Here is a 21,998-nt window from a genome sequence, read left to right on the forward strand (position 1 = left end):
TTATACTCGCCTCGTTGTCGTCCAAAGTCAATGAAACCAAAATCAAAACAAAACAAAACAAATCAAATAAAAAAAAAGAAAGAGAAAATCTAGTTCAAGATTAACTAACACTCATTCACACTATACACCCATATCCGGTAAATCATGGCCCGAACCTTATGGCTTGTTGTTGTTGTTGTTTTTGCGAAATTCAAAAAAAAACAAAAACAAAACACACACACACGTTTCCTTCGGCCACCTTAAAAACATGATCAGGTTTTTTTTGTTTACCTTCAAAATCGATTATTATTGACACATCGAATTTTTATTTAGTGCATTATTTTTGTATGCAGAAAATATTTTCGTTTTGTTTGTTTAATTGACATTGTCGTGCAAAAAAAAATTAGATTCATGCAGCAAAAAAAAAATGAATGAATGAATGAAGAAAATCCACAGATTTCAAAATCGGATCCAAAAAAAAAAAATTGTGAATGTGTTCTATGTGTGTGTGTGTGTGTGTTTAAATGAAAATTTACAAGCGAAAAAAATGTTTTTTTTTGCACCATTTATATCATTATGATTATGATTATTATTCATTGTGTGTGTGTGTGTGTGTGTGTGGTGATTATTATATTTATTATAATCGTTTATCTTGTTGGATTTTGTTATATTTATATATGTTGCATATATATTTGGCTTGTGGCAATATTTATGTGTATGTGTGTGTGTGTGTGTAAAATTTTTTGGCCACAAAAAAAAATGTTACAAATTTCTTTTTTCAGTGATCTGAAATTATATAATGTGATGTAAATGATGTATATTTGTAAATACAAACATTCGGAATTATTTATTGGTACACGCAAACACACACACAAAAAAAATCGATCGAACAATTTGATTTGAATCGATTCGTGTGCACGTCTTTTGTGTGTGTGTGTTTGTATGTCATAATGACAGAAATATATGATACATTAAATGACAAAATGATGTTCATTCATTGATTCATTCATTTTTTTTTTGGATCAATAATTGGATCGGTGATTTGTTTTTTTTTTGTTTTTTTTCTGCAAAAGAGAATTCGGGTTCATTTTGGCACAATCTTTGCTCTTTGTGTTTATTGTGATGTTTATGATGAATCAAGATATGATAATGTATAAGTGGTCTTGTGAAGTGTTTTCTCTATTTCTTGTAAGATGATGTAAATGAATGTAAAATAAAACAAACAAACAATAAAAAAAATAAAAAAAAACAAAAAGGAAAAAAATAAGATTTTTTTTTTATTTGAAAAAACAAGGCCCATTTCTGTCTGTATAAACACAACAACAACGACAATGAAAAGAAAATGGAAATTTTTATTTGGATTTAAATATTTGTGTGTTTAGAAAATTCATAATGATGATGATGATGATGATGTTTTGCATGTTGATGATTGGGGGTGATGGCTGGTTGTTTGGCGATCATCATCATCATCGATCCGTTGTCGATTGATTGAAGCTTGATTTCGAAGAAATCGAATCGAATTCGAATGTGGAATTTTTTTATTTTACTTTTTTTTGTGCCCATTTCGGTCATCATTATTATCGATGACTGTGTGTGTTGGACCATTTGGGAATGATGATGTTGGTGGTTGAATGACTCCCTGGAGGCAGTTAATATAGCCGATTCAATGATCATGATTATGATGATGATTCGATTACATGCAATCGTGATAACTTCGATTTTTTTTTCTTCTTTTTTTGCATTTCATTTCTTTATTTCGATATCTATGATTTTTTTTATTCGTTCAATAATGTTGGCCGCGATAATATTTGAAATTGGGCTGCTGTTGTTGTTGTTGCTGTCCATTCAATGATGTCGTTGTTTGTTGTTGTTGATTGGATTTACCATTTCGTATATCGAATTGACCAAAATAGAATCCAATCTGATGATGAGGATGATGATTCATGATTGATGATGAATGATGATTGTGATGATGAGTTACATCATTTGTTGTTGGACTAATCAATTGTGGTGTTGGTGGCATATGACCGATTGGTGTGATTAGACCGGATCCAGTTGGTGTTGATGGTACCGGTGGTAATGATGGATGATATGAACCAGATTTTGGACCTGGATAATAATGACGATGATTGACACCAAAATTTGAAGCCGTATAACAGGATTGACGCCATGATGAACGTGATGATTGTTGTTGTGTTGTGGGGGTTGTATTTGTTACAATGGACGTGATGGCCATTGTAGTCGAATTGTTGTTCATCATAGAATCAATTGCTGTTGTCGTTGTTGTTGTTGTCGATGATAACGGTGGAGGTAATGGAGGTGGTTGTAGATAGAAAAAACCACCACCTGCATTTCGTGGCTGCAATAATTGTGTTAATATGTTCGATGATGATGATTGTGATTGTGATAGTATGGCCGTAGGATCTATAGGAAAGAAATCGAATCAAAAAAAAAATTAATAAATATGGAATCCATAGAATTCATGCAAGCAGAAGAAATGATAATCAAAAATGAAAAAAAAACGAAATTGAAAATCCAAATCGAGTAGAAACCAAACCGAGTAGAAAAAGTTTCATAAAGTTATAATAATAATGCTGACTGACTGATATATTAACAGTAGTAGCAGCAGCAGCAATGTGGCTTTGGCCAGAAAAAAACGCATGAAAATGGAACGCATCATTAATCTTGATTGTAAATTAATTTGCTCCATATTTTTCGTTTATAAAGATCAAAATCAATATGATGATGATGATTCTAACATTATCAAAATATCGTTTTCATTCGGAAATGAAAAAAAAACATCTGAAAACAAAAACAAAAAAAAACCAAACCCATGTGTGTGTAAGCCGACATAAGTTGAAATAGTATATTCGTTAAGAGAGATAAGAAGAATAATGGAATGTGTAAGAAAAAAGAATGAAGAAAAAAAAATTATGAAAAACAAAAAATGAAAATTTAATACAAAAAACAGAATTTCTGCTTGTGTTATATAACATCCAGCTATCAGTCGTTGTCGTCTATTTTCATTTAATCCCAAGTGTGATGTGTGTATGTAGGGGGTATGAATATCATGATGTTCCTGTTTTATCAAATATAATATATGAAACAAACACGAAATAAAACAAAACAAAAAAAAAACTAACTGGAACTAATCCACCATAGCTTAACTACTAGCCACCATTGGCAATATAATAATAACACATACATTTGATGAAATCGAAAGTTTGTTTGGTTCGGTCATCATCATAAAATAATAAATGTTCTTTTTTGTATGAACAACAACAACAACAACAAACAACACTATGTATATTGAGGGGAAAAGGAATTCATTTCGAATACATTTTTTTTTTAGTGTTGGTCGAATTTTTATCGAATGATGATGATGATGATGATTCGAATCGTGAATGGTAAATAACAATCATGATACCAATGATTCACGGACATTTGTCTTTACTTACTGAATAGTTCAATGGTTATATAATGGAATTTGCAATTGTCCATAGGAATCATCAATGAATCAAAAATGGATATTTTGAAAATTCCAGATGTTGTTTTCTAATGTTTATTCCATTACAACAAAGAATTCAAATTATTATAAACGAATTATTATAGATATATATATGAAAACAAATATCCATGAGCAAGCAAGAATCATATAATGATTATGATTATGATTATGATGATTATCGTGTTGTGGTCAATATATTTTTATCCAAATACAACAATAAGAACAGCTTTACTTGGTTATCGTCATGGATCAACATCATTTGTAATTCTGCAATCAGAAAAAAGAAATCTTTAGCTCAGAACAAATAAGAAGAAAAAAAAATTCATTCACATAAATTAAGCCATTGTTTGGTTAGATTCTATGAATTCTGTAAATCCATGGCATGTGTGTGAACCAGAAAAGAAAAAGACATTTTGCCAACTTTTTGTTTTGTCACAGCAAATGACATTGGACATTGGTGTAAACAATGTTCGTTTTTTGTTGTTTTCATTGTGATTGCTATTGGAACCAAATCTAATCATCCACCAACAACAAATAATATTCAATGGGAACGTCGACCCAGAAAATTTTTTTTTTGTGTTCAGTTTGAAATAAAAAAAAAAAATTCCAATAATAACCAACAAAGATAGAGTTTTCTGGCTAATCACTGGGCGTTGGCGTGGATATCCACATTCGGAATCGTATTATTATGGTGGTGGTGGTGGTTGTTCTCTGGGTGAAATATTTATTGTACCTCGTTACAAATATATTTTGTTCCAATTTTCCCGTTTCACCGCCATGTATCAGCAATATTTTTTCGACTCTTTTCACACACACACACACACACACACGCAAATATTATGTGGCTTGGTGTTTTGATTTAATTTCAATTGTCAACCAGAAAAAAAAGTGGAACATAACAAAATAAAGAATGTGAAAAAAATGTGACATTATTTTCACTATCTGGTTATGTACAGAATTATGGACGCTTTTTTCAGCAGGGGAGGGGGATATTTCACTTATAAATTCAGTTATAAAAATTTGATTGTTCACCCAACACCAAAAAGTTGTTGTCCGATATGTGAAATGATGATCACACACACACACATCATCATCATCATTTCATCTAAAATTAAAAACAAAACAAAAAATTTTCCAATATAAATTATTGAGCCGTGAAACATGACTGAAGTGAAAATTAATTATCTTTTTTTTTCATTTCCATTCATTTTCAATTCTTGTACATTTTTGTTATGATATTGCATTTCGCTTTTTGCTATATTGGATGTATGAAAACTTGTTTGGAAATAAAGTTTTCGAATAATAATAATAAAATTCTGTTAGAGATTTTTTTTCTGATTAAACCCGTTCATCAGTCCATTGGTTATTATTATTATCATAAACTTTTTTTTTCGTTGTTGGCCAGTTTTCTTTTCTTTTCTTTTCTTTTCATCATACGGAAATGTAATTTCCACAACGAAATTTCCAAAAGAAAAATCAATTTCGATTAATTTTTTTTGTTTCGCTGCTGTTGTCGGCATTGTTATAATTAGTTTGATGATTCGGCATCAATAATTTTCTCATTTTTTTTCTTTTTTGATTTTTGTTTTGTTTGAACATTGTTGAAACAAACACATTGCATTCATTCAATTGTAATCATCATCATAATGGTAGCGGCGATACTTGAAAGTAGACAATAGAACAACAACAACAACTACAACAATAAAAAAACAGTATTCATTTATTGAATATAAAATGTGAATATTTTGTCAATCATTGTCATGATTGATCATCGAGTATTGATGATGATGATGATGATGATGATAATGCGGCATTAATAATGCCGCATCTTTTTTGTTGTTGTTGCTGTTTTCTCACATCCGACCTATTCGAACGAATAATAATAAAGGTTAATTGAATTATGGAATCGGCATGATCATGATTGATCGATCGATCAATCAATCATGATCAAGATGATTATGATTATGATGATGATGGACTATGGTAGCATCATCATCATTGTATCATAGAAAACGAAACAAAAAAAAAACAAATTTTTTCTTATGAAAACCAAAATGGATCGATTATATGTATATAGCCATTTCTATTGATACACTTCCTTATTTATCATCATCATCATCAACTACATCGACAATACTGGGTCCACAAATTTGAATCAATCAAACTTTGACCATTTTTTTCCTTTTTATTTGTTGGTTACGCTTGTCTGTCATCATCATCAAGATCGCATAACTAAATCAAAATTTTAAATGAATTGAATGAATACCATGTATAAAAAATGTAAATGTCAAAAAAAAAGAAATAATAACGAAATAAAAAAATCAGTCCACACAAAAGGTACTAGATCTACTCATTAGAAGATTGACATATTGGCTAAACACACACCATATCCTTCCATCATTAACATCAACAACAATACAACGATGACGACGTGAAAGAAATGCAATATTTTGGGTGTGGATAGTTAGTTAGTCGTCCGTCTTTTAAACAAAAAAAAAAATTCTATGCATGCCAATCAGCGTCAAAGAGATAGATGGCTGACATTTGTCTAAAAAAAAGTTTGACGACGTCATCATCATCATGATCATCAATTTGAAAAAAAGGTTGTTCCTGGAATAATCTAAATATAGGTTTCGATGGTCAATCAAGGTTTTTTCTTTTCTATTTGGCCACCAAAATAGAATATAGATTTCGTTTTTTCGTTATCCATATGTTTGTGTATGCATGTGGATAATATCGATAGTCGTCGAATGTTGATAATTGTTTCATCCCCATCATTGCTGCTGCTACATTGTTGAATAATAATTTTCTTTTCTTTCTTGGCTAACTATTTCCATCCATCCATAGAGTGTTCATTCGAAAATGAATTTTGACAATATAATCATCTTCATCGTCGTCATCCATTAAAAATAGATCTCAATTTCATTCAAAATCGGCCAAAAAACAAAAACGAAAAAAAAGAAAAGAATAACGTTACTGTTCATTTCGTTTGAATGGCGTCCAATTTCGCTGGATATTTTTTTCATTTCTTCTTCTCCTCCTAACTCAGAAAAAAGAAACATAAACACAACAAGGGGTTTCAACTTACAAAACAATGTGAAGTAATTTGAATTGTTGTTGAATTTCTTCTTCGTTGTTATAAGGTGAAAAAAATATAAAGAAAAGAACAAAGAAAAAGAAAAATAATTGGTGTTCAATTGAATCGAAATAAAAATGTATGAATGAATCGAATGACGATGCGTATTTGTGTATTTGCGAATATTATAAGGAAGCCAAAGCCAATCAAAATAACAAACAAAAGCCGGATACTATTGGATGGATATCGATTACTACTATAAACACAAAACAAGAAGCCCTTCTAATCAAAAAAAACATATATCACACACACACACATATATAAGTAAATCAAATAAATCGACAATTATGAAGCATAAAAAAGCAGAAGCCACATAAAATAAGCAATCATCATTGATGATGAATATAAGCAAATCATTTCACAACATACCATTCGGTGATTTAATTGGCTGCTGTTGTAAACCATTCATTAATGTTGGACGTTTGGTTTTTGGTATGGACGGTGCACGTGTCTGGTGATCCGATGCTGATGATGAATCATGATTGGAATTATTCTCACTAATTGGACTAGTTTTTGAACAACCATCATCATTTGATGATGACGTTGCCGTTGTCGTTGCTGTTGTTGTTGTTGTCATTGCTAAAGTTGATGTTGTAAATATATTTGATAAATTTGAATAATTTGGATCTTCATCATCATCATCATCATCACTGATATCATTATCGTTGTTGTCACCATCATTATTGCCGGTTGATTCTTTCATTTTTTGTTCATTCATTGAATTCGGTTGTTGTTGCTGTATTTGTTGAAAATTAGCATTGAATATAGCATGACTACTAAAACTATTCGACATTGATCGTGATTGGTAATTATTATTATTATTATTACTGTTGTTGGCAGTTAATGTTGTTGATGTTGTTCCAATACCACCATCATTTGGACTTGTTGTCAATGATGTATCGGTTCCATGAATATTGTAATTAAATTTTTGATATAAATGATGATATGCTGCAGTAGCCCCCGGTGTTATTGAACCATGTGATGATCGATTATTATTATTATTATGACCATGATTACCACCAATAACAGTACCAATCGATGTACGATATGCATATGATGATTGTTTATTATTATTCATCATTGATGCTTTCATATTACCAGATAATGAACCACTTTTTAGATGTAAAAATGATTGTGGACCACAATATATTGATGGTGATGAACCAATCGATAATTGATCAATTCCAGGGATTCCAGCCATAACAGCATGATGGTGACCATCATTACCACCACCACCACCGGAACCATCATCATCATCACCATTGACACCAAAATGATGACCACCACTACTGCGGCCACCAACAGCTGCTAATTGTCGTCCTTTCGGTAAGAACATTATCATAAAAATCATTGTTGCATTAGCCACAATACCGAATGCTGTAAAACCATCACGATAATGTGGTGTACTGGTCATTGTACCGGTTGTCCATACAAACCAAACAAATATCTGTAATATGGCTACAATACCAAGAAATAAGGCTTCACCATGATTTTCACGATAACCACGTATGCGGAATGTCATCACGGCTAAAATGGCTTTACAAAAAAAAACCAAAACAAAATGAAAAAATTAATTCAATTCGAACAAAATCAACCGAATTTGATCAATTGCCATCACACATACACGTGACCACTTAAGGTAATTGAATAAAGGTATATAATTCCGAAATTTCACGTTTGATCAAATTCGAGTGGTCATCATCATCATCATCATCAAAAAGAATTTCACTTACCAATTAATAATATAATATAACATAATGACCATAGTAAATGTTGTGTGGAATGATCACAACGATATACAGCTTGACCGAAACCATCCCAATAATCGATAACTAATGTTGAACGTGAAAATGCTAACCATTGTACATCAATAGCCACTTGTGTTGCAATAATAAAAAATAATAATAATGCCTGATATTCGGCACTAAGATAAACGCCTTGATGTAATGATAATAGGAATACCGTTTTCACTAATAATGCTGCATATACAATGGCAAAACTAATACCCAAACCAGAACGTATCATTGTACAGGTTAACCATGATGATTTCGGTACAAATGTAAGGCCCATTGCTGAACATAGGAATAGACCAAGTAATAACATTTGACCTAAGAATAGATGACGTCTAGATGGACATGTGCTATAGATCGATATAAAAAAAAATAAAAAGTTTATGAAGAAATCAATCGAAAAATACAAATAGTGTAAGTGATGTCAGTGTGTATGATGTAATAGTAAATGGTAATTACAATTTAATTGAATTAAATAAACATCAATCAATCAATCAATCAGGGTGTGTTTGTGTATGTTTCGGATCATTGTTTTTTTTATTTGTTTTTTTTTTGAAAAACTTACCGGCAAGCTCGATATATGACAAAACATTCGAATGCAATAATGACCAACATATTCAATGTTGATAATGCAATAATTGGTGCAACCCATTGTTCATCTTTAAGTTCAAATGTTATATTTGTTCGTAATAATATATTTCCATAACTTTTGGATAATAAATTTTTTTCATTATTATTTTTCAATTTATCATCATCATCGCTGTTGATAGTGGTAGTATTATTTGATGATGACATGATCATCATATCTGAACCAAACAATAGAATGGATGATGTTTGATTCGATGCTGTTGTTGATGATGATGATGGGTCCATCATAATCATCGATGATGATGAACGTTTAGGTGGAATATAAACAGGCCTTAACCATTGTGATAGATCATTCTGTTGATCAGCATCATCAGGTAGCCTATGATTATTAATCATTGATGTTGGCCGCTGTTGTGGTTGTGAATATCGTAATGCAGTTATGTTATTTTTATCCATTTTTGTATGATTTTGACTATTATTTACATGAAAATCGTTATTATTGTTGGGCGTTATCAATGATAAACTATGCTGATGATCATTGATATGATGTTGGCCATTGATTATGGTCATCATCATTTTCGATGATGATGATGGTCGATGATGACGAACAAGACTAGAAGAAGAAGAACTTTGACCACCGCCATTTATTCGATTATTATTAGAAACAGCAGTAGCAGCAGAAGTTCCAGTAGAAGCAGTATTGGTTATATTTTGATTCAATGCCATAAGAAATTGTTCAACCTGAGCATCAGATAATTTATCTTGAGCATAAAAATATTCTGTTGTTGATACCGATGATGATGATGATGATTGTAATGGTAATGATAATGGTCGAACATTAGTTCGATTGGAAGACAATGATGCTAGATCCATCATCATCATCGTTGATGGTGATGATATTGGATGATTATCAGTATCAGTATCAGTATTATTATTATTAGCCATGGCCATCATCATCATAGACATCGTTATCATTATCATATAGAATAATGATATGCAGGATTTCATATGAAATAACAATGATGATGATGACATGATCATCCGGTATAATAATATGCAATTTATATGTTTTTGTTGTTTAACACTTTGACATCTGATTGTTGTTGCTATATATTTGGTTATCCATTCATCATCATCATCATCATAGTTCATCTTGTTCCATTTGTTGTTGTTGTTGTTGTTGTCATTATCATTATATGGTCTGATCATTATTGTTGTTGGTGCTGTTGTTGATCTCACACTTTTTGGCCATAATAATGATGATGATTGATTGTAACGTTGTTGATGATATTTGGCCATTGATGATGATGGGCAATAACAAATGGACATTGCATTATCATCATCATCATCATCAGATTGATGTTGTCCATGATTTCGATATCTATTTAAATTTCTTCGTTCATCGTTATCATCATCATCGATTATTATTGAATTCATTATCAACATTCCTTGGAAAAATCCATAGACGACAGTAACGATTTATATAGCTATAAATATAGTTGAATCAATAAAGAAAGAAAAAAAAATAAATAAATAAATAGAAAATAAACAAAAATTGATAAAATAAAAATAACCTCACGGGTATACATCATCCACCTTTATAACCACATAACGGGTTAATGATAATGATGATGATGATGATGATATTCTAAATCCGGTTCATAGCCCAGATATCAACAAAATTTTGACAGTTCAAGAAAAAGTCAAAAATAACCGTGTAAATGTAAATGTAAATGGCCATCAGGCTCACCCAGGCACACACACACACACACACACACACACACATATATACATAAATAATCGTGAAAATTGAATTTGAATCAAGAGAAAAAAAAATTTCAGTCATAAAAATAAAATCCAAAATCAGCAACTAACAAAGAATTTCATTTTTTTTTTTTGAAACGGAAAAACTAAAAGTTTTTGAAAAAAAATTCTGAAAAAATAGATAAAATTCAACACAAATGTTCGCATACACACACACACATGCTTAAAGTATGTAAATTGAAAATTTATTGATTCTTTTTCATGTTGAATAAAACAGAAAAAAATAAAACTGCAGTGTATTTTTTTGTTTGCCAGAAAAAAAATAACAAAACAAAAACTCAAACAAGATAACCAGGAAAAGTCAAACAAAAACAGATTGTTTGTTAGTATACTACTGCTTTTTTTTCTCAGTGAAACAAATTGAATATTTCATCATCATCATCATCGTCGTCGTCGTCGTCGTCATTTGTTCAGAAAACAATGAGGAAAAAAATTGATGCAGAAGCTTGAAAATGAAAAACAGCTCTTCTGCACAACAGAAAGCAAAAGCAAAAAATTTCAACCCAAAAATAGTAAAGAAAAAACGTCTTTGACTGAGATTTGAAGTAATGAAAAAGAAAAAAAAATGTAATCAATATAATCGACCAAAAAAAAAAAAAAAAAAAAAAAAAAAAAAACACTGCTACACTAGATACAGAAGCACAACATAAAAGCCTAAAATACAATGGATGGATTTTAATACTGATTCATTTTTTTCTTCTATATTCATATAGATCAACTATAGCTACTTGTTTTTGTTGTTGTTGTTGTTGTTGGTATTTAACTCTTATCTATATGGATCCACATACATTCCATGTGAAAGCTTCATAATAATAATCGTTATTATTATTTACCATAAGCATCAATTGAATCGTGAAAATAGAGAGAGAGAGAGAGAGAGAGAGAAAAAAAAATAATTTGCTTTGAATGTATATAGAATATGACAAACAAACAAACAAAGTGATTGAAAAATTGTATTCAAATTTGTCAAAATAGAAAAAAAAACAAGAAACATTAAAAAGAATTGAAATCAATGAATTGATTTGACTTTTTGTTGCTGCTGATCTTAATGAGCTATGAGGATTTTTTTTGCGGAGCATCTTTGAATTGGAGGAAAGATTTAATTTAATTTTTTTTTTCATCCAAGGGAGTGCTAACCTTCTCTCTTCTTTTTTCTTTGTTCGATCCAAACAAACAATCAAACCAAGCAGCAAACGAAAAAAAAAATTGCTCCATTTTCAATGAAATGTTAAATTTAAATTTGTAACAAAATTTTTTCGATCCTCTAACTTCCACTATCTCATTCTCTCTCTCTCTCTCTCTCTCTCTCTCTCTCTCTCTCTCTTTCGAGAAAAAAAAAGATTCACAAAAGTCAAGCCACTTGAAAACATTATAACCTGATTCTCAAAGGGTGCCATCATATAACAAACGCAGCACACACACACACACACACACACTACATTTCATTGAATGGACTTAAATCTTTTGGGAATTCCAACAATGAAATGAATATTATGAACTACCAACGGCGACGATGATCAGAAGAGAAAAAAAATGCTCATAATATTTTTGGAATCAGCTCATTTTTACGATAAAATGGACATCATCATAATACTACACACCAAACGAGGACGACGACGATAACGATAACGTGAGTGTGTCGTAATTAAATATTATCTGGTTTTATTGGTATATATGAAAATTGAATGCAATGAAAATTGAAGGAGAGAAAATTAAATTTAATTCAATTTAATATCGCTCTATTTCTATTCCATCCACCATTGTTGAATGGCCAGAATAATACTGGAAGTGGAAAAAATTGGCCAGTTAATTCAATGCTAAAAAACAAAGATAACGCACACACAGACACACACACACAGAGGCAAAAACGTATTTTACGTATATCCTGTACATAATATATATAAATAAAAGCTTAACTTCTAACGTTGAGTTGATTTTTTTAGATCTCATCATCATTTGATCAATGATGCTATATGGAATTTGATTTAGATTTGAAACAATTGGTTTTTTTTTCAGCAAATTCTCTGTAAATGGTAATCATTAGTAATTGGTCCCATTAGAATAGCAATAGAATTAAAAGGCTGTAGCAAAAAAAAAAAACATTGTCATCATTATCATGATGATGATGATAATTATCAAATTGAAATGAATTCAAATTAGTCGAACAAACAGCAGCAGAAATGCAAAGAAACTAGACAAAACCTAGGATTTTTTTTCGAAAGATTCTTCAAACAATTCTATTAAATTCTTAATTGGAAAAAAAATCTAAAGAGAAAGAAATGTCCAAAAAAAAACATTCTGGAAAATTTTTCTTATTTAAAACTGTTATCTTTAAGTTTTATCTTCTTTCTTTCTATCCAACCGAAAGCTTTGAAATTTAACGAGGTCACACAGAACACATTTATAACATTAAAGTTATTATATATATTCTCACATAAAATAAGTGTTTGTGAACAAAAAAAGTTGGTTGCCAAGCGGATTAAATGGTCAAACAAACAATGAAACAGAACAGATAGAAACATACAGACACATTTAATTGAAAATCCAAATATACAATATATATATATAAGTTGGCAACCATTGTATGATACAAAGAATCTCAAACACAAACAGAAATCTTATTCATTCAACATCAATTTGGTGATTCAAAAATGATTGTGAATGAATTGTGAAAAAAAAAGATTTAGAAACGCATGAATGATGATGTTGATGATGATGATGATGATGATGACAATGATGTTTAAAAATCAATGTGAAATTCTATTCTCAACGAACATAAACCTGATGAAACTTTGAAAATCGGAAATTGGTTTTTTTTTCGTTGCCTGTGCAAGAAAGAAAGAAAAAGGATTTAGGATTATTATTATTTTACATACACTATTAGAGATACCCAAAAACACAAACACACACACACATACAATACAATGATCTAAGGACTAATTCCCGAACTAACATATAGTACCGTATTCTATTCTATTCAGCTGGGAAATCATCCTCATCTGCAGTCCATTTTGTTTATAAATGATGATGAATGAATGAATGAATGAATGGAAAAGTTTTCGGAAACCTGGTTGGCTTCAAAATGAAAGAATTAATGAATGAATATCGACTTTAATGTGTGGCTGGCTTCATTCATTCATTATATTCAAATGTTGAACATGTAAATTACTTTTTGTTGTTGTTGTTGTTGTTGTTTCAGAAACATCACATACCACACACATAAAGGAATTCCTTTTGGGTAAGCAAAAGACATTCACAAAAGGATTAAATCAACGCTTCTTTTCTCGCAATGTACCATCATCATCATATACATAATTAATCAAAAAAGCCCGCTAGCTTTTAATTCTTTTTCACACATACACACTAAAAAGAAACAGACAAAAGGGTTATATTGGATGTGACGGTAGCGAGAAAAAAAACAACAACAAATGTAAACTATGAAAGTGTTATGTATGGAGACGTCATATAATTTGAAATAATTTGTCGTTTTCATAATAAAAGCACATCAGACACATAAAGTAAAGAAAATTAATTAACACAATCGGGAACATCACAAACACACAAAGAAAAAAAAACAATTAACGATTTACATTCATTTATATACTTGGGTGTGTGTGTGTGTGTGTGTGTGTGTGATTGTGTAATTAATAAATAAATGAAAAAAGAAAAAACCAAAGTGAAAGATTATCAAATATTAATTTGTTTGAATAATGATGTTGAATGCAATCATTAACAGTATAGAGTCAAAGCCAGTGACCGTGATGGAACGAAAGGGTTGGTTGGTTGGCAAGCGAAGAAAAAAACCACAATTTTTTCTCGGAAAATCAAAATCAAAATTACCACTCACACACACAAAGTTCTCCCATTGGAGAATCACATACTGTGATTGTTGTGAAAACACATAAAAAAATAATAACCGAAAAACAAAACAAGAAAAAAATTCCGGATCATCGACCATTCCATACACACACACACATGTTCGATCGAAGTTCAATTTCGTAATTGATTTATATTGAAAACCAAAAGGAATTCGCCTTTTTTGGCTTGGTACACATCATAGGCCCTTTGCAACAATTTCATAGAAATCGTTTATCTAATTGTTCCATAATTACATTTCCTTTTTTTCGCTATCGATACTCGTAAAAAAAAGAAATCGAATTTGGATTTAGAATTCTCTGACCACCACCACCACCACCATCACCATTACATAAGTATGATTGTCGTTTGGGTAGTTATTCATTCAATCAATATATAAGAATGAATGAATGGCTTCTGTTTTTTTTGTTATTATTTATGGACTTTTTGACTCTGTCTGTCCAACTGTTTGTATGTATGTATCTTGAATAACCGTGGAATTGGAATTGGGTAATATATTTCTCGGAAACAAGAACAACAACAAACACCAATTCCAAAAAGCAAGAAAAAATGTTGAATGTTATTTGTCATGTCATACATGTATGGTGTGTGTGCGTGTGTGTGTGTGTCGACAAACTTTATATGTAATAACTAACCAAACAAACAACAACAATATATACAGCTCGGTATGATGATGATGATGATGATGAGCATCATCATTCAGATTCTACGGGATTGTATAAGTGTCGGGCAATTAATCATACGAATAACAACAACAACGAAATACAAGTATGCGAAAGAAATTGGAAAACTACCACCACCACGATTATCATCATCCGCCCTCAATTCACATTTTTATTTATTTTCTGGAATGGCACATTCAGATATGTTGTATTTAGTTTGAAAAAAAGAAAACTTTTTTTCTGTAGATAAATAAATAGTTGGGGACAGAAAAAAAAAGATTTCAAGTTTTAAGGAAAAATGATTTTGGCTTCTACTTTTTTTCCATTCAATTCTCAAATCAGCAATGATCTGCTACTGTTGATGGAAATTGTGCAAAAGTGAAAACTTTAACATTTGACACAAGAAGAAGTGAAAAAACGTGCAATGGTTAAAAAAAGTTCCACGAAATCAAACACACAAATTGATGATGATGATGATGATGATGAGACCAAAAAAAATGTGATCACGAAAAAAAAGAATTCTATGAAGAAAAAGAATACTGAGATATCAATCACTGACAACAAAAACACACACAACAACTTAAGGAAAGAGAATATTATTATAAAATAAAAAAAAACACAAACCCCTCTAACCAACCCCAGAATCCAGAATTACGATGATGATTACGTTGAAAGAAAAAACAACGAAAAAACAAGATTTAAGATCCAGAAAAAAAAGAAAAAAAGTGGAAAATTGGATGCAAATTGCTGCAAAGATTGAAGATTGTTTAGAAATGGAAAAATTCATGCATGCATGCTTGGTTGCTTATTTGCTTGCACATCCCAAAACCAATGAAAAAATATATGTTGCCTAGCAATACGCGCATCAATGTTTGAATGTTGAAACACGGGACAGAGAGAAAAAATAGAATATACACAGAATATACACAGTAAAAAGTCATCAACCCGAAGAATAGATACATTTGATTACACATACACATGCACACACGTGTCATCACCGGGAACATTATCCGGGGATGGGATGTTGCTGCTCATGAAAAAAAAACAGACCCATGTTGAAGAATTTTCGTCACATACATAACAATACATACACACATTTTTGGAACATTGATGACATATACCTTATCTAAATATAAGAAACAAAAATTGAATACCAATATGATACAACGACCACGACGACTACGACAATCAACATTTATTTTTTTTGTTTGGAACAACAAATTATCATTATGATAATTATTATTTCCTATTCTATCGAATGTCACTCAGAGATCTAAACAACAACAATTGTTGTATATGGAAAACCAACAAAATCGATATTGATAAAAATAAAATGGACATTTTTTGAAACTTGAAAAAGACAACTATTATTATTATTATCATCATCATCATCTTCAAATGAAACAACCACGCACACAAAATCATCATCATCGAATGTGGATGTCATTATTATTATTATATTACTATTACTATAACCGAAAAATAGTAAATCACACTGAAACCTAATGGCTATTATCTTGCCTGTAAGTAGTAAGTAATAGTAGTCAATAATATTCGCTGTGTCAATATATACCATTATCGGGTAAACATTTTATCTTTGGAAAAAATGAATTGTTATTTTATTCAAAAAAAATGATGATGATTCCAATCGGTTAGAATCTTTTTTTCACCAGAATAATTTTCGAAACACTGCAAATATCGATGCTCGATAGAAAAAAAACGGGGTAGATATTACAAATCGATATTTTTTTCAAAGTAAAAAAATATATTCTTAAATATACCACACACACAGATGTCGCCGTTTGTTATCATATCATATATGATGTTTGTGGCAAAAATATGCCGTACACACAACAACAACAATAGAGAAATTCGGAAATCAATTTTCGGTGTATGGTAGATTTTTAGTGGTTTTTTCATTTCTCTTATACAGAAAAAAGAAGAATTATCGAAAATCAAAAAAAAAACTAAACAAAATGTTTAACTCACAAGTAGAACGTGCCTAGAATCTTTGTGTATTAGTCGTGGATGGATTGATTTCAATTCCAATTTTGAATTTTTTTCCTTCTTCAAAAGCAGATTCCCACATATATATTGTATAGTGGCATTTAATATGAATAAATCAATCAATAAAAAAACAAAATCGAAATCAATGAAAATAAAAAAAAACGATGTTCACATGTCAATGTGCAATAAGCGAGTCATTTTTTTGTACAAAAACATTTTTAGATCATTTCACATTACAATAATTTGAATAATAATAAATAAAGTTCTATATAATTCGATCATTGAGCATTAATTTACAACAAAATAAATTGCGTTGAAATGAAATTCATACCTGTCTGTGTGTCTGTGCATATTTAACACGCCGGAGGCAAGAACAAAAGCATAGTCTTGCTGGGAAACCAGGGCAGACACGTAGCGCCTGACCACGGCTTGTTTCAAATATATGAATTACATTTGTATCACGTTTCATCATTATGACTTTACAACAACAACAACAAACAAACAAACAAACAAACACATTTCATTTATTCATTCATTCAGACATTTACAGTTACATACAGACAAAAACAAACAAGCGGATGTTCCATGAGTAAGAGTAACGCATTTTTTTAACTTTTTACTATGGATGATGATTTATCACATCCAACATATACACAATCAAAATCAACCAGCAAGCTGGCAAAAAAAAAGAAAAAAATCTAAATCAATCCTGGCCAAAGACCTTTTTTCTCATTGTTCTTTTTTTTGGTTCTTCTCTCTTTCGCATCCAAAAAAAAAAAAAAAAACAATTGGGAGCCAGATGGTCGGGCAAGACCAAACACCAAGCACACCACACGACCCAAGAATAGAATCAAAGAAAGGAAAATAAAATATCCAAAAAACAAACATACAACTTGTCTATGTGTGTGTGTGTGTGTGATACGTGAACAATATGGTGATGAGATCATATCACACACTATATGCTACTATACACAAGACAGGAACCAAAAAAAACGATGATGCTTATTTTTAATGCTTAAAAATTGATTCTAAACACACACACACACACAAGGGTAGATATCAAAGAATATTATATACATTGTGTCTCTATATTTAAACATATCCACATCAATATCATCATCATATATTGGATACAAATGTCGCAGACACACAAACACACACACAGAGGGGTGAAAATGATATTTTCAATTTGGGTTATACCTTTTTTTGATGATGGTAAAAGTAAAAAAAAAATATTAGATGGATAGAGAACGTGATTTCGGAGAAAAAACGTAAAAACCACCCTCAATGATGATCAATTAGGGCCCACGATACACACACACATACACACATGCATTGACTTATGTAACTTTTTCAATGAAGACAAATGATGATGATTATCACTATGGAGAAATGAATTGAAAAAAATTGATGTTTTTTTCTGAGGTTAATGTTGTTATACAACGAAAACAACGATATGCATAACAGAGATAAATCCATTTAATAAATTGAACTTTATATATAAATGCTACCCATATTCTAAACACCCACACACACACGCATAAAAACATTAAGCCACGTGGCTATATCTGATCACTAACCGATGTTGATTAAGAAAATTTAACCCATCACATAACATGTATCACTACTACTACTAATAAATAATTCAATTCAATGTTGATTAGAATCTCACAGAATTCCAATCATACTAACGAATTTAGATACCTGATTGACATTGAATACAACTGACATCTGACACATTGTATGGTGTTGTGGTATGATGTGTTTATTTTTAGAGAGAAAAAAATGAAAAAAATAATCTTTTTATTTTCAAAATTAAATTCGATACGAATCAAACATATATACAAAAATACTCAATAATGGTTGTCAAACGACCAAAAAAAATGAATCGAATCTTTTTATAAAAAAATCTTGAAACTTCAAATCAAGGTGACATGCATTTTTATTTTTAAATGTGCTTTTGCTTTCGCTCTCTCTCTCCCTCTCTCTGATCAGCAGCTTGTTTTTTGAACTTGCTTGCTTTGAGGTCTAAATTTATATTTTAAAAAAATAAACGAAATTAATACGCATAACCAGGTCGGATAAATTGAACAGAAAAAAACTAACCTTCTAAACTAACTATAAAACTAAAAGAAATCCAGTTATATTTGGTTATCAACATATGATGGATGGAGATGATCTAATTGATTAGCCATAGGTCAAAATGTTCAAATCCAAATTCAGCTTTGAATGGTTTACAAAAAAAAATCAACAAAAACTAGACAGCAGCAGCAATTATGAAAATTTTTGTTTTTCATTAACCAGAAAAAATTTCAATTATGACAGGTGACATATCATTCATCGTTAATTTATCATTATTATTGATAAACGGTGTTCAGGTCAAGCTAATTAGATTATTATATTTGGTAAAATAGTTATTATTATTGAAAAAAGGTCAAACATTTATTTTTATTATAAATTAATGATCATCATCATTAGTGATGGCCGTTTAATTATTACACATTGCATAAGAGTTTTACAAAGACAGAGAAAAACAAAAACAAGGATTTTTTTTCTCAATTTAATGTAATCAAATTGAGAAAAAAAAATCTTATTTTTTCCTCTTTATGGGAAATAAAATCCACCCAAAATTAAACAACTATAGATAAAAAAAAACTCCTACATTTTTTTTCTCATCTATAGACACACGCACACACACAGACCTATTGCAATCATGAATGACCAAATAAAAATTTCGATTGGCCCCTTAGGTGGCCATAGGTCCTAAAATTGGTAAACAACAACAAATAACGAAAAATGTTTGGAAATAATCAGATAATAATGCTCAATGTATGATAGGATGTATAATTATAATCAAATATTGGTCAACTACATCGTTGTATGGCGAAAAAGAAAATGTTAATGTAATTTTAACAATTGGAAAAAACATTGAACAATTTAACAAAAAAAAAAACAGAAAAAATGGCCCAGTGAATATAAAAGATTTTTAATCCAGATTTGATGATGTAACAAGATGGTTTTTGTTGTTGTTGTTATTGTTCAATCACAATACAAAATGTATCAATCACATTTTGATCTCCAATCGATTATCGATTGGATGTATTATTATATTTGATAATCATTACACGTTTAAAGCTCACGAATTATCATCATAAATAACAAATTCGAGGGATGGGGAAAAAAACGACAACAACAACAACAAAAACCATTTGATGATCCAGACAGATCTAATTTGATCAAAAAACTAAATATCAGTTTTGTTGCTGTCTGTGTCTGTGTATGTAGGCAAATTATATTAATCTTGTGTTTGTTTTAAATTGATCAATGATTAGTCTTTTTCAAGAGGAAAATCTATAATTACAGGAAATAAAAGTGTTGATTCACACACACACACATTATATAACGAGTAGACACAATCGTAGGTCGTTCACAATCTTCATAATCTCAATCGCCTTGAACCACAGATAGACAGATAGACAGACGAAGAAAGATCAATCCATCATACACCTGTCTTCCTGAAATGATGATGATGAGCATTCTTGATAACCATCATCATCAAGAATCAAACATGAACAAAAAATGAAATGAATCTGTTTATGACAGCAGGCCCCCTAGGGCCAAACATTCGAAAAAAATTTTCCGATTCAAACAATAATCAATCAACCGTTATGATCATGATGATGATGATGAAGGTGAAGAAAAAAGAAAACAATAATATAATGATGATGATGATGAAAAAGTTTTCATTTTCAGGATTAATGAATCATTTGCGTGATGATTACATTGCAACATTGTGAACAACAATAATAATAAAAAAATTAGGAACATGAACTTTATCATCATATCATTATCGTAGTCGTCGTCGTCGTCGTCGTATTCATGAACACTTCGCATTTTATTTTCAAGGATCAAACACTTACCTTATTTATTGAAATTGTTGATCCAGAAATAAAAATCGTTCGTTTTGATAAATTCGATTCGGCTATTTTCAAATAAACAAACACACAGGTTGATTCCGTTCATTCTTTTCTCATGATGATAATTATCAATCCGTTTTTTATTGTTCAAATCATTTCAGTTCCGGTAACAATAAAAACAGAAACACTCAAACACTAATAAAGTAGTTTGACATTTGAAATTCTCAATGAAGACGACAGTTCCAGAGACCACACAATTATTATAAATTGTTTGTTTCACAAGACTTTTTCGTTACAACTGATGAATTTATGTCAAACACCAAAAAAAAACGTTGTTGATGAAATGAAGATATTTCCTTTTTGCTGTTGTTGTTGCTGGGCTTTTCGGTTTGAAAATGATTCAAACAGGATCACAAAACACTCTCTCTGTGTGTGCATGTGTTGTTGTTCACAAAAGAAGATCATAGATTTCATCATCTTCATCATTCGACGCTTGCGTTCGTTGATTCGTTTTCTCTTTATAATTCTTTTTTATAGAAACCTTTTTTGGCCACTTTTTTTTCTCATTCAATTCACTCTCTCTCTCTCTTTCTTTGATTGCTCTTGTTATTTGGTGTCTAACTGTCGTTGTAGTCGTCGTCGTCGCCGTTTATAGACCATATTCATTCGCTTGTTAGTTGATGGTGCGCACATCTATTATATCATCAAAAT

At 30.5% G+C, this 21,998-nt stretch overlaps 1 protein-coding gene across 7 annotated transcripts; it reads right to left on the bottom strand.

Moving 5' to 3' along the window:
* Positions 1-351: 351 nt before the first annotated feature.
* On the bottom strand, positions 352-21,785 carry LOC124490262 (uncharacterized). Of its 7 annotated transcripts, none has more exons than XM_075730738.1 (6): positions 10,576-11,055; positions 8,979-10,488; positions 8,357-8,763; positions 6,993-8,159; positions 6,576-6,615; positions 2,097-2,403 (listed from the first exon to the last, which is right to left on the bottom strand). In XM_075730738.1, exons 2-6 carry the CDS (start codon positions 10,445-10,447, stop codon positions 2,244-2,246), a joined length of 3,243 nt encoding a protein of 1,080 aa, XP_075586853.1. In that variant the 5' UTR covers positions 10,448-10,488; positions 10,576-11,055; the 3' UTR covers positions 2,097-2,243. The 7 variants fall into 7 exon arrangements, with proteins under 7 accessions (XP_075586852.1, XP_075586854.1, XP_075586853.1 ...); XM_075730741.1 differs by lacking the exon at positions 2,097-2,403 and adding an exon at positions 3,661-3,754 and having other exon boundaries at positions 6,576-6,612; XM_075730737.1 differs by lacking the exons at positions 6,576-6,615; positions 10,576-11,055 and adding an exon at positions 21,291-21,785 and having other exon boundaries at positions 352-2,403.
* Positions 21,786-21,998: the final 213 nt, after the last annotated feature.

This window comes from Dermatophagoides farinae, chromosome 4, assembly GCF_024713945.1.
Source record: "Dermatophagoides farinae isolate YC_2012a chromosome 4, ASM2471394v1, whole genome shotgun sequence".
Classification (NCBI taxonomy): Eukaryota; Metazoa; Arthropoda; class Arachnida; order Sarcoptiformes; family Pyroglyphidae; genus Dermatophagoides; species Dermatophagoides farinae.

Coding starts and splice junctions, on each gene's coding strand:
- LOC124490262 (XM_075730737.1), bottom strand. CDS start 10,447: ATGTTGATAATGAATTCAATAATAATCGATGATGATGATAACGATGAA. Junction 8,160..8,356: donor TTATATTATATTATTAATTG/GTAAGTGAAATT, acceptor TTTTTTGTAAAG/CCATTTTAGCCGTGATGACA. Junction 2,404..6,992: donor GCCAATTAAATCACCGAATG/GTATGTTGTGAA, acceptor TCTTTCCTATAG/ATCCTACGGCCATACTATCA.